We start from the raw sequence: 12,838 nt of genomic DNA on the forward strand, positions 1-12,838 counted from the left end.
GTATGGATGTTGATGGAGATTTCAGGTAAAAAGGTTCAAGTTAGGAGCCAGGTTATTTTCATAGCCAGGGTACCACCAGGAAAAGTGCTGAATACCTGTCACTATCTGTTTAGATCTGGTGCTGATGCAGGTAGGCATCAGTGTGCCTTTTATTCTCTGAGGGTTTTTGAATCAGATGAGATGCCTCATTTTCCGCTTTTGGTTCTCAACTTCTACTCCTGTCTGAGATACCTATGCACATTCTCAACTCTAGAAAAAATCCCTCTTACAATAGAGGGGCGGAATGTTAGAGGTAACTTCCTTTACTAATACAACAAAAATGAGAATTACTATCATATTTCAGATGGCATTTTTGGAAAACTGTTTTTCATAGCCCTCAAATAACATCAAATATTTAGGAACTGATTCTTTGGAAACATTATTTTCTATTAAGCAATTATTCCTGGACCCTCATTTCTGATTTTGGTGAACTGAGGAGCGTGGCTGTCTCCCACTGTTACTTTACATTCTTCACAGGGATCACTACCATTTCCTCTCCAATGCATGAAAGTGAAAAGTGAAAGTGAAGTCGCTCAGTCGTGTCCGACCCTCAGCAACCCCATGGACTGCAGCCTTCCAGGTTCCTCCGTCCATGGGATTTTCTAGGCAAGAGTACTGGAGTGGGGGGCCATTGCTTTCTCCGGTGGCAGGGATACTACTTGGAAAAGGCATCTTCTGGGGAAACTGAGAACTTTTGGGGATGTTGGAGGTTGGTGTACATGTGGTTTAAAAAAACTGAAATGATTTTGGTATGCGATTTCATTTTCCCATTGAGAATCGCTTCAAGGCATTGGAAAATCATAAATACCATCCAGAAAGTATTGATATAATGATCCCAGTGATACTTGTAATAACAGTAGTGTTATCATTACTGGTCCTAGGATCTCCACAGAGATATCCCCTATCTTCCTGATCACTGCTTCCCTCCTGGCATGCATGGCCATGGACTGTAATCACAACAGTTGTTTTCCAAGTACAATTCCTGGACCAGTAGAATCATCTGGGCACTGGTTCCAAGTGCAAGGGAAAAAAAAAAGAAGCAGTTTCTCAGACCCACCCTAGACCTAATGAATCAGAAACTGTCTGGATTGCTTTGTGTATGAACATGCCCTCCAGGTGATATGATACACACTCAAATTCAACTATGACAGCCACCTGTCATAGTTTCCTATTGCTGTTGTAAAAATTCACCACACATCTAGCAGCTAAAAACAGCACAGATTTCTTACTTGTACTCTCTGAAGGGCAGAAGCCCAGGTAGATTTGTCTGGGTCCTCTCTTTAGCATTTCACAAGGCTGAAATAATGATGTTGATAGTGCTAAATTCCTTACTGAAGGCACTAGAGAAGAATTCACTTCCAACCTCATTCAGGGTTTTGACTGAATTCAGTACCTGGTGGTTGTAACCTAAGGTCCCTCTTTCATTGTTGGAGGTCAACCGGGGTACACTCTTAGCTTCCCGAATCTACCCACGTTTCCTTTCATGGTTTTCATCTATCTCCAGTGGTGGGTCGAGTCTCTTTCACACCTTGAGTCCCTCCGCCTCCCTCCCCTGCCCTACCTGATGTCTTTGTCTGCTGTATCTCTATGACTGCCTCTTCTGCCCCCAGCCAGGAGGAAGTTGTTTTTAAGTGTTCAGTGACACATTGGGGCCACATTGATAATCGAGGGTCATGTCCCTATTTTAAGGTCCAGTTATTAATAACCTTTAGAAGGTTATTAATTCCCTGGAGAATGAAATGATAACCCACTGCAGTATTCTTGCCTGGAAAATTCCATGGACGAAAGCGCCTGGAAAGCTGCAGTCCATGGGGTCACAAAGAGTTGGACACAACTGAGCAACTTCACTTATGTCACTTATTAATAACCTTAATTATATCTTCAAAATCCTCTTTACCATGAAATATAACATAATCACAAGTTTAAAACAAAGGGTCTGAGGTCATGGGGACCAAAATTCTGTTTACTTGGCATAACTCATCATAAGGTCTTTCTCTTGACTTCGCCCAGGTGCTATGTTGCTCCCTAGGTGGCCCAGCCTCACCATCAGCATCCCATTCTTGCCGCAGGGATCAAAGTGGCTAAAGGAAACTGTTCTGCTTCCCCAGGAAGTGAAGCACCTTTCCCGTGGGCTCCATGTGTGCATCAGGGCACCTGCCCTTTGTGTTCCCCTCATCTCGTCTGTCCTTACTTTGTGTCCCTCTGCATTCGCTCTCTCTCTCATTCTCCAGAAGTGGTTAGCTCCTGGATTTTCCATTCTTGTCTATGTCTCTGTCTCTCTTCCATGGTTCAGAAGCACTGTGGTGATGCTGGCATAGACCTAAGCCTAGGAGTTCCTCATTATAAGAAGTGAAACATATTGCTTCATGGTGCTTATGAGCACAAAGCCTGAAGCCAGGCAGTTTAGTTTCAGAATCTGTGACCTTGGGTAGCTCCCTTAACTGTTTCATGCCTCAGCTTACCTATCTGTAAATGGCAAATAATGACAATGTTAGATCATTAGCCAGTATTACTAATACTCAGAGAAGAAACAGTAAGTTCCGTGTATTCAGGCTTGATTCATGAGGAAACTTAGAAAATTCTCTCGCTTTTTCACATCTCTCACTTTCTCACCAAAACTTTGTTTTAAAGCTTCTTGCCTTGGCCCCCACCCTAATGGATATCTTGAACTGGCTAGGATGATAGTCATACAAAAACATGGCAAAGAAGTAAACCCATCAGTGTTTGCATATGCAATGTCATGATTTTCAGGATAAATTCATAAATTATATAAGGCTGTTACCATTTTTGTTTTACAGGATGAAACTGAAGCTTAGGTGAGGTAGCTGAGTCAATAGCCTACATATAGCGATAGGTGAATAAACACGGTATTAGTCATTAACTTCTCATGGCTTTACTTGTTAACCAAAGCTAACTTGTCTTCTAATAAAAGCCTCACAGAGTTTGTAGGCAGTAGTGCTCACTCAGTATTGGTAAAGAGAAAAATCCATGAAAGGAACCTGAAGCTGGAGTCCTATGGAGGGAAAGCAGGTTTTGGTGGCCTCCTGAGTAACTGTCAGTTGTCCTGGACCATTGTTTTACAAAAGAACAATAGAAGGAATGGTGAAAACTCAGAAAGTATAGGCAGAGAGCTCAAAGACATTTTTCGAGGAAAATCTGGAAAGGGGAATTTCTCCAGTGGATTATGCATTAGAGTAACATATATATCATTTGAAGGTACTCCTTGGCACAGGCACCTCAAAAGATTTTCTGTTTATCAGGACAATGTCTAATTAACAAAGTACTTGACCTTTGGCTGCTCATAATGGAGCTTGTTTTACTCTGTTAGTCTTTTGGTTGTTTTTTGTTGTTGTTGTGAGTGATGAATGGCTGCTAACACCTTGACACGTGCTTCTTCCTTACCCCCATGAAGAATGTCTGAAGTTATCTAAGTTATTACTGTGTAGGTTGTTTTATCACCTCTTATGGATATGCAGTTTGACACTTTTCAAGAATATCTTCTCAGAGATTAAATAGATTGCCAAGAGCTTGTTCACAGGCTTGTAAAATTGTGGTGTGTGGATAAGGACAACGCTATTGTCTTTTCTTTTTTACCACCCCTTTTGTTGCTCTTTGCGTGCAGTTAATATTCTAAGTTTCCTACCAAAAGCAACTATAATATGTCATTTTTCTTTGAATTTAAATTATTGAAAAAATATGTTTTCTTTACATAGAATCTCTTTAGTGGGCAAAACAGTCTGAATCAAATGTGTGGATGCCTAGTATGGTTTTGAGACATGTTCCTTTGGAATGTGAGAGGCTGGTGTATGATTGCACACTTCATTTGTTTGCTTGCCTTCTTATTTGAAGTTAATTTGCTTATTCCACACAGAGGAACACGTTTCTGTGACTAGGTTTTCCCCTTCAACAAATTAATTCCACATAACCTTTTCTTGCCTTTTGCTCTTGAATTTTGCCTGTGACTAAAAGATTGATCCCCAAAGGAATAAATTGAGTCCAATGATTTGCTTGGTCACTCTTGTCCTTTCAGTTTTAGATTTATAAGTCTTCCAACCTTCATGATCCAAGGCTCTGCTCTAATTCTGCTCCTTGGTTCACAGCTGCCTTGAAGTCTTTTTTAAGCATCTCCCATTTTTGCTTCATGCATGCTAGGTTAGTGTCTCTAATGTAAGTGTCCCAGCATTTTTATTTCTCACATCAGCATGTTTTGTTCATCTCTTTAGTAATACATCAGAACATGCATAAAGATGTTGTGTGCCTTCCTGTTCCACCAGCTTATATGCACAAGCATGCTCATGTAATAGTGGTGATTCTCTGCATAGTCTACTTATTACCTTTCACTACTGTGTTAAAATGAGTTCACTACGCCACTACTAGTTATCCAGCTGTCTGTCCTGTAGGACCCTGTTGTGCATCATCGTTACTGGGGCCACTTATTATTCCATGAGAGCTGGAAAGAAGTTTATAGGGAACTTCTTGGGGACTGGAAATCATTGTGCCCTAAGAGATGCTGGGAAAGACTGAGGGCAGGAGGAGAAGGGGATGACAGAGGATGAATGGTTGGATAGCATCACTGACTCAGTGGACATAAATTTGAGCAAACTGAGAGATTGTGAAGGATAGGGAACCTGGCATGCTGCAGTTCATGAGGTCACAAGAGTCAAATATGACTTAATGACCGAACAACAACAAAGAGCTGGGTTACTTAGGTAGGACTGGCTTTGGCAAGGATGAAGGTGTCCTGTGTGGGTAGAAAGAATCTGGCATTTTCATCCTCTCACAACACAGGAAGGTGTGCTGCCTAACAGCAGAATTCTGGGCATGTTAGAGCTGCTATGTAGCAGTTGGTAGTGTGAATGGAAATGTGTAAAGTGTTTTTTGGTTTTTGGAGGACAGGCAGCATATCCGTGCCAACTATTGTTGTTGTGAAGGAACCCAAGTCTAAATCGGTCTATATGGTTGGATTGCTATGCTTAGTTTATTTAAAACATAGCATTTGGAGAGAGGTAAAATACCAGCATACTGCATCTTCGCCTTTTTTTTTTTTTTCTTGAAGCAAATTTGTTAGGTCTGTTTGCAAAAGGACTAGCTGTGGCAGGGCAGTAAAGAGACATGTGCCTTTTGTGATATACCTTTTTTGTACTGTTAATTCTAATAGAAATAATCATCTACATTGATTTATAAGAGTGGAATGGAGTGGGGACATTGATTCAGAAGAGAACAGCTATGAACAGTTTGATTTATGATGGTATTAAAGCAAATGATTCAGATTCACCTTGCATAATCTAAGGTTGCTTGTCCAGTGGTTAGTTGTCAAAATATATTCATCAGAGAGCAGTCAACTTCTCAGTGAGAAGCACACCCCTAATAGAATGTCTAATTTACTCTTTTGAGGCTGGGATGATATCATATGCTCGATATGTGCAAGGTATGCAGGTTGCTACCTGCATACCCGTGGTTCTTAGGTAGAAAAGGATTGTTGTAGAATGAAATAAATAATCTTATCAGACACTCATTTTATGGGATTAGGATGTAAATACAGTCATTAATCAGAGAGTATGAAAATAGCAGCAAACTAATTTTCAGAATCATTGCGACTCATTTTGTAAGATATCTCTCCTATTTAAGAGAATAAAACTCAGCTCTTCCAGGAAGCATAATATCCTCAGTGGTCAGTTATGATGTGACAAAAACAAAGAAGCCTTTGTTAGGACCTGGGGTCTTTCATCTGATCGTCATGAGTTTATTTTACTTCTTTAAAGTCTTTGCTGATCTCCTTTGGTGACTGACTTTGATGTCCTTTCCTCAGTTCTCCTGTGGCCTTCTCTGTATTCCTTGATCACAGCACAGGCCACACTGAGGCATAACTATGGCCAGCCTCTGCTACTTCTGCCTTGAAACCACAGGTACTGGAGGGCAATGATCAAGGCTTTCCCAGCAAATGTGTGTGTACGTGCTAAGTTGCTTCAGTTGTGTCCAACTCTTTGGGACCCCACGGATGGTAGCCTTCCAGGCTGTTCTGTCCGTGGGTTTCTTCAGCCAACAATACTGGAGTGGGTTTCATGCCCTCATCCAGGGAATCTTCCCAATCCAGGGATCAAACCCGCATCTCCTGAGTCTCCTGCATTGGCAGGTGGGTTCTTGGGAATCCCCTTCCCAGTATATAGCAGGTGGATATGTGTACTAAACACTGAGTGAGTGACATATTTCAGTGTCAGTTGGGCCCCAAAAGTTTGTCTAATGAATACAGGTGCCCTTAAGAAATACCCGTTTTCAATCTGATCCTCACATCATTACTTCACATAGTTCTATTTTCTGATTTCCCTAGCTCTAACTTGATGAGGTTGAACCAGACAGGTAATCTTCAAGTATGTTCTAACTTTTGGTGACTTGCTCATTTTGAACCCCTAAGCTCACATTATTTCTGTGATCATTATTTCTAATGGATAATGTTTGTTTCTGTAGGGAGCATGACTTCGGCAACTTCACCAATCATTTTAAAATGGGACCCCAAAAGTTTGGAAATCCGGACCCTAACAGTGGAGAGGCTTTTGGAACCGCTTGTTACACAGGTAAGAGATGCTCTGAAATACTGTTACCTGTGTATATTTCTATTGCGATTATATCATGACTTTCTGAAGAATGTGAAAATCCTTAGGCATGAATGAATCATGCCACATTGCTAACTACTTAATATGTATTCCTGCCCCAATTGTGGGCAGTTTTTTTCCTTTCTTCTCAATGGGATTTGGAGTGCTTTTTACTAAAGTTTTCACGTGATTTTTGAAATTAAGTTAATGAGGTAATTAAAGAAGGGGCTTTGGTGAAGGGGACCCTCATTTGCAGTAATAGATTCAAAGTCTAAATAAATCATGCCTAGCTTGCTTTCAGATGCAAATGCAGTTAGGAGGAACTCTATTGCCTATTTAAGAGCGAAGTATATTTATTGAATTACTTTGTCTTTAGTTTAAAAGGGGAAATTCATCATGTTGAAATGATGAAATGTTCCATTTTTATGTTGTCACATTTCCACATGAGAGCCATCAACAGAAAAACATCCTCTGGATTTTTAAATTTTAAAAATTAACTTTTTGTGGTCTTGTGAAGCATATTATTTGGTATATTAACTAGGAATTTCAGGAAGTTAAAATTCAAGATTTTATGGGTATATTTGTAGAGAAATGCCATGACAAATTAAGTAGAGACCATTTATATTGGGTAGAGGCTTCCCTGGTGGCTCAGACGGTAAAGCGTCTACCTGCAATGCGGGAGACCCGGGTTTGATCCCAGGGTCGGGAAGATTCTCTGGAGAAGGAAATGGCAACCCACTCCAGTATTCTTGTCTGGAAAATCCCATGGATGGAGGAGCCTGGTAGGCTACCGTCTATGGGGTTGCAAAGAGTCGGACACGACTGAGCAACTTCACTTCACTAGAGATCACTTATATTGGTTTTCTATAGCTTCTATAGCAAATTACTATAAACTTGGTGGTGTAAAGCATCACAAGTTTATTATCTTATGGTTCTAGATGTTAGAGGTCCTAATGTTAGGATATTGGTAAAGAAGCATTCCTTCTGGAGGCTCAAGTAGAAAATCTGTTTCTTTGCCTTTTCCATGTTCTAGAGGCCATTCCCTTCTTTGGCCCCTTCCTCCATATTCAAAGCCAGCAGTGTGGCATCTTCCAATCTCTCTCTGACTGACCTCTGCTCATGTCCTCATATTTCATCCTGTCTCACTCTTATAAGGACCTTATGATTAAATTGGGCCCACACAGATACTCTAGAATAATGTCCTCATCTCAAGATCTTTGAGCAAATCACAGCTGAAAAATCTCTCTTGCCATTTTTAGGAAGCATATTCAGACTTTCAAGGGGTTCGAATATGGATAAAATCTCATCTAAAATTCATCAGCTAAAAATTTCCAAATCTCACCATCTAAATCTTCTAAAGTAGGTATGAGTAAGGTTCTAGATAGGGACTTCCCAGGTGGTGAAGTAGTAAAGAATCTACCTGCTAGTACAGAAAATACAGGAGACATGGTTTCAGTTCCTGAATGGGAAAGATCCCCTGGAGTAGGAAATGGCAACCCACTCCAGTATTCTTACCTGTAGAATTCCATGGACAGAGGAGCCTGGTGGGCTTCAGTCCATGGGTTACAAAGAGTTAGGCATAATTGTGCACTCTCATGCTTATCATCAAGGTTCTAGTTATATTCCTTCTTCAAGTAAAATTTCTCTCCATCTATGTACCAGTGAAATTAGAAAATAAATCATACACCTTCAAAATGCATTGTGGGACAGGCATAAGATAACAGGTGCAGACATTTTCATTTAAAAAGAGAGAATGTGGAAGAAAAAAAAAAGGTTACCAGTCTCAAGAAGTTTAGAATTCCAACTAGGCAAACTCAATTAGATTTCACAGCTTGGTGATAATCCTCTGTGGCTCAAGGCTCTGCCCTCTGGGCCTGGTTCTTTACTCTAAGAATCATTATTCTTTTTTCAAGAAAGATAGCATGTATTTTCAGTTGAATATTTCCTGCCTGTGCAACTTGAAAGTACAACGGCTTTTTTGAAATTCATCTCTCTGTTTTTTTCAGTTCAGATTTGTCAGTATTTCAACTGATATAACATTCTTGAGAAACCTGTGGTTCTCTCCTGTATATATCTGAGATTTTTCTCTATTATAAAACAGGATACTTTGTAGATCTATCATGGATAACCTCATCTCCAATTTGTCCTCTGCTGAAATCACTGAGGGAATCCATGAATCCCGTGTCCAATCTTTCCAAGAGCTCCTTGTGTGAATGAACATACCAAGGTTTTAATCCTTCCAAAACAATAACCAAAGGTTCAGTTAAGTTCAGTCGCTCAGTCGTGTCTGACTCTTTGCAACCCCGTGAATCGCAGCACACCAGGCCTCCCTGTCCATCACCAACTCCCGGAGTTCATTCAGACTCACGTCATCTAGACACAAAGTTGACTTTTTCTCAACAGCCACTTTTTCCTGAAACTGAAACTTCTAATTTTAACACCTCTTGCAATCTGCCTACCTGAGAAGTTTCTGAATCACTGGGTCTTGGTTCCTTTCAACTTAAGATTCTTAACAAAAAAAAAAAAATTTTCTGGCTGCATCTTGTGGCATGTGGCAGGATCTTACATTCTTTAACCAGGGATTGAACCCATGCCCCCTGAAGTAGAGGCATGGAGTCTTAACCACTGGACCACCAGGGAAGTACCAATAATTCTTGACTCAATATGTTTCTTTCCTCTTTAGTTCAGTTCAGTTCAGTTGCTCAGTCGTGTCCGACTCTTTGCGACCCCATGAATTGCAGCACGCCAGGCCTCCCTGTCCATCACCAACTCCTCTTACATTTCGTTATAAGCAGGAAGAAGAGACTAGGCCACTCCTTCAGTACTTTGCTTGGAAATCTTCTCAGCTAAATATTCAAGGTCATCACGTAACTCTGGTTTCTACATAATTATAGGAAGCAATTCAACTAAGCTTTCTTCTACTCTATAACAAATATTGTTTTTCCTCCATTTTCCAAAAACATGTTTTCATTTCCTTTTGAGCCCTCCTTTAACTGTTCATTTATAATGATTTCAATAATTTCTAAAATGATAAAAGCTTACTCTACCGTACTGTTCACTTCCTTCTGAGTCCTCACCAGCAGGGCTTTTAACATTCATATTTTACTCTCTGTTCAAGGTAATCTAGGCTTTTTCTATCATGTTCCTCAAAATGTTCCCAGCCTCTGCCTACCGTCAATTTCAAAGCCATTTCCACATTTTCAGGTAGTTGTTATAGTAACACCCTACCTCCCAGAACCAAGGTCTGTATGCGTATATGCTTCCAGTTGCCACTATGACAAATTACCAGTCTTAGTAGTTTAAACAACACCCATCTATTACCATACAATTCTAGGGGTCAAAGGTCCTAAACGCAAGATGTTGGTAAGGATGTGTTCATTAAGGAGGAAGTTCATTCCTATTTTTAGCATCAGGAGTGCACCTGTGTCCTTGGTTGTGGTGCTTTCCTCCATCATTAAAGTCAACAGTTTAGCACCTTTAAATCTCTCCCTCTGACTTCAGCTTCTACCATCATATCTTGACCTCTGACTTTAACCCTCCTTCCTCCTGCATTCCAGGCAGATTCTTTACCATCTGAGCTATCAGGGAAGCTCCCTCTTATAAGAACTCCTGTGATTATATTAGGGTCACCCAGATATTCTAAAATAATCTCTGGATCTTGAGATCTTCTGCAGAGTCCCTTTTGCCATTTAAGGTAAGACATTCACAGGTTCTAGGGATTAGGAAGTAGACATGTTTGTTTGTAATTGTTGAAACATTTCATTAGATTTATGCCCTTTTTTAATGTGGTCATGATTCTTATTAGTGGTATACAAATTTATTCAAGAAACACCTAATACTGATAGACTCTTAGATTTGAGAGTATGTTGGCTGCTGCAGTTGCGGTTTGTGGACTAAGACTGATCCATGAATTATTTGTTATTGGACAGCAATAAGCACAGAAATTTAAAGTAAGTGCTTTGAAAAATTTATGGTAGTTTGGTAGAGTAATTTTATGCATGTTGAAGCTAATCATAAAATTTGTGCTTTTTATCATTAAATTTCTGGGGTTATTCATTGTCTTGTATTTTTAAAAATCTTTGGTTTATGCACTCTTAGAATAACATATATTTGACCTTTCATCATAGATAGCTTGAAAAAGCCTGGTTTGGGAAGTTCTTTGTGGTTGGTCTGCTCGGAAATATAGTTCTGTCAGCCGGGTTACAAACACAGATTACCTTATTCTAGCGTTGGATTTTTCACTTCAGATTACATGCCAATATATTTAACCCTTATCATGCAGATGAAATGAAGCAATAATTAGAACATAGTGCCCTGTGTTGATTAAATGTAGTCTCCATTTTTCTTTTCTTGATGGTTGAATTTCAGGTTCATACTGGTCTAAACCAATACTGTATAAGTCAGTGAGAAGGATATGAGTGAATCTAGGATGGGCAAGCACAATATTACACGTAAACTCTCTTATTTCTTAAAATTTTCATATCTTTACATATTTGCTCTTGACTTATCTAAAGACCAAAACATCTAAGATTACATTTAAAAATTACAGCCTTTTCCATATATCTTTCAATCCAGTCATTTCAAATTCTTCTGTCAATAAAGGCAATAGATTAAAAAATATTTGTTGAAAATAAAGACAGTTAATAGTCTAATTCATAGTTTTTCACTTAATATAGGAAAATACTTACAAAGTCTTGTTGAATTTCACACTGTGACTTAATACTGTAACTATTCTTAACACCCTTCCAGTGTGTCCTAATATCTAAATGGCTTACCTTTCTTACAGTGTTCATATAGTGATTTAAAAAAAAATAAAAAAATGATTCTCTCAAAAATGTGACTTTTAAGACAGGCTTTTGTAAATATTGTTTCATGATAATATGCTTATGTTATCAAGACTCACCATTCCCACCCCTGGAATGAAATCTTAAGGGTAAGAGTAATATGATTGTTGATCCTTGGAAGACATATGAATAATTTAGGAGAGATAAGATAATATTAGATATAAACTCCATGTTCAACATTTAAAGCAAAAGGTGGAAATGAGAGAGAAAACTAACCTAAACTAAGCCCCATATGAATCAAACACATTACAGTTTTATGAATAGAATAAAATTCATTCAAGTATCCAGTGACTCTATATGCCTATAGCCATCCTGCAGTTTATATAAAGCTGGATAGAGTTGATATAAACACCAGAAGTTTAGGAATTCTCAATAAAATTCATTCACTGTCATAAGAAAAATGATGTCAGGAATTTACCATCAGTAACTATTTAAAGTAGTAAACAAAACTTTATGTCATTTCTATCATAATATATATGAGGTGCATGTTTAACTTACAATGTTGAAATGGCAAGATTCTTTTTGGAAAAAAGTTACATAATGAAAATCATGCAATTTCATATGAGAAAAGATTCATCTTATGCATTTTAGACCTTGAAAAAGATGCCTGAACTTTTATAAATTCAAGAGAGTAAAAATCTTTAACAGGCCATATTCTGTGATGCTAAGCTTTATTAGGAAATGGAAAAACTACATTTGGCAAATTTATTAGGAAATTAGGACACACTCTTAGATAACTCTTAAAAGCAAAGGGAAATTATAAACTATATATGACTTAATGAAAAAGATGATCTCTTCTTAACAAAATATACATACCCAGTAAAAGCTGTGCTTAGTACAAAAGTTTAGCTTTAAATGCCTTTTCTTACTAAAGAAAAACCAGAAATAAACTAAGTATTCAACAAGTTAGAAAAAGAACATCAAAAGAAACTGGGAAATCAGAATTTAATAACCATAAAAACTGGAATCATTAAAATAGTGAGTTCAAAGGGTTAAATTAATTCAAAATTTGATTCTTTTTTGTTAAATATATTATTTATTTATTTATTTTTGATTGTGCTGGGTCTTTGCTGTCATGCAACGGCTTTCTCTAGTTGTAAAGAATGAGGGCTACTCTCTGATTGAGCTACATGGGCCTCTCCTTGAGCTGGCTTCTCTTGTTTGCAGAGCATGAACTCGAGCCATTCAGGCTTCAGTAGTTGTAGCACATGGGCTCAGTAGTTGCAGCTCATGAGTGCTGGCTCAAGTAGTTGTGGTGCAGTGGTTCAGTGGCTTAATTGCCCTGCAGTGTGTAGGATCTTCCTGGAGCAGAAATCCATTACTTGTCCTTTGCATTGCCAGGCAACTCCCAACCACTGGGCCACC

General features: G+C 38.8%; 1 protein-coding gene across 4 annotated transcripts in view; it reads left to right on the forward strand.

Moving 5' to 3' along the window:
* The window catches only part of CTNNA2 (catenin alpha 2), a 1,404,594-nt gene that overhangs the window by 171,323 nt on the left and 1,220,433 nt on the right, over positions 1 to 12,838 (forward strand). For all 4 annotated transcript variants that reach the window (XM_012169003.5, XM_042246023.2, XM_042246024.2 and 1 more), the window contains exon 2: positions 6,505 to 6,611. In XM_012169003.5, coding sequence (XP_012024393.2) covers positions 6,510 to 6,611 — 102 coding nt within the window. In that variant the 5' untranslated portion in view covers positions 6,505 to 6,509. The remainder of the gene's footprint in view (positions 1 to 6,504; positions 6,612 to 12,838) is intronic.

This window comes from Ovis aries, chromosome 3 (assembly GCF_016772045.2).
Source record: "Ovis aries strain OAR_USU_Benz2616 breed Rambouillet chromosome 3, ARS-UI_Ramb_v3.0, whole genome shotgun sequence".
Lineage (NCBI taxonomy): Eukaryota > Metazoa > Chordata > Mammalia > Artiodactyla > Bovidae > Ovis > Ovis aries.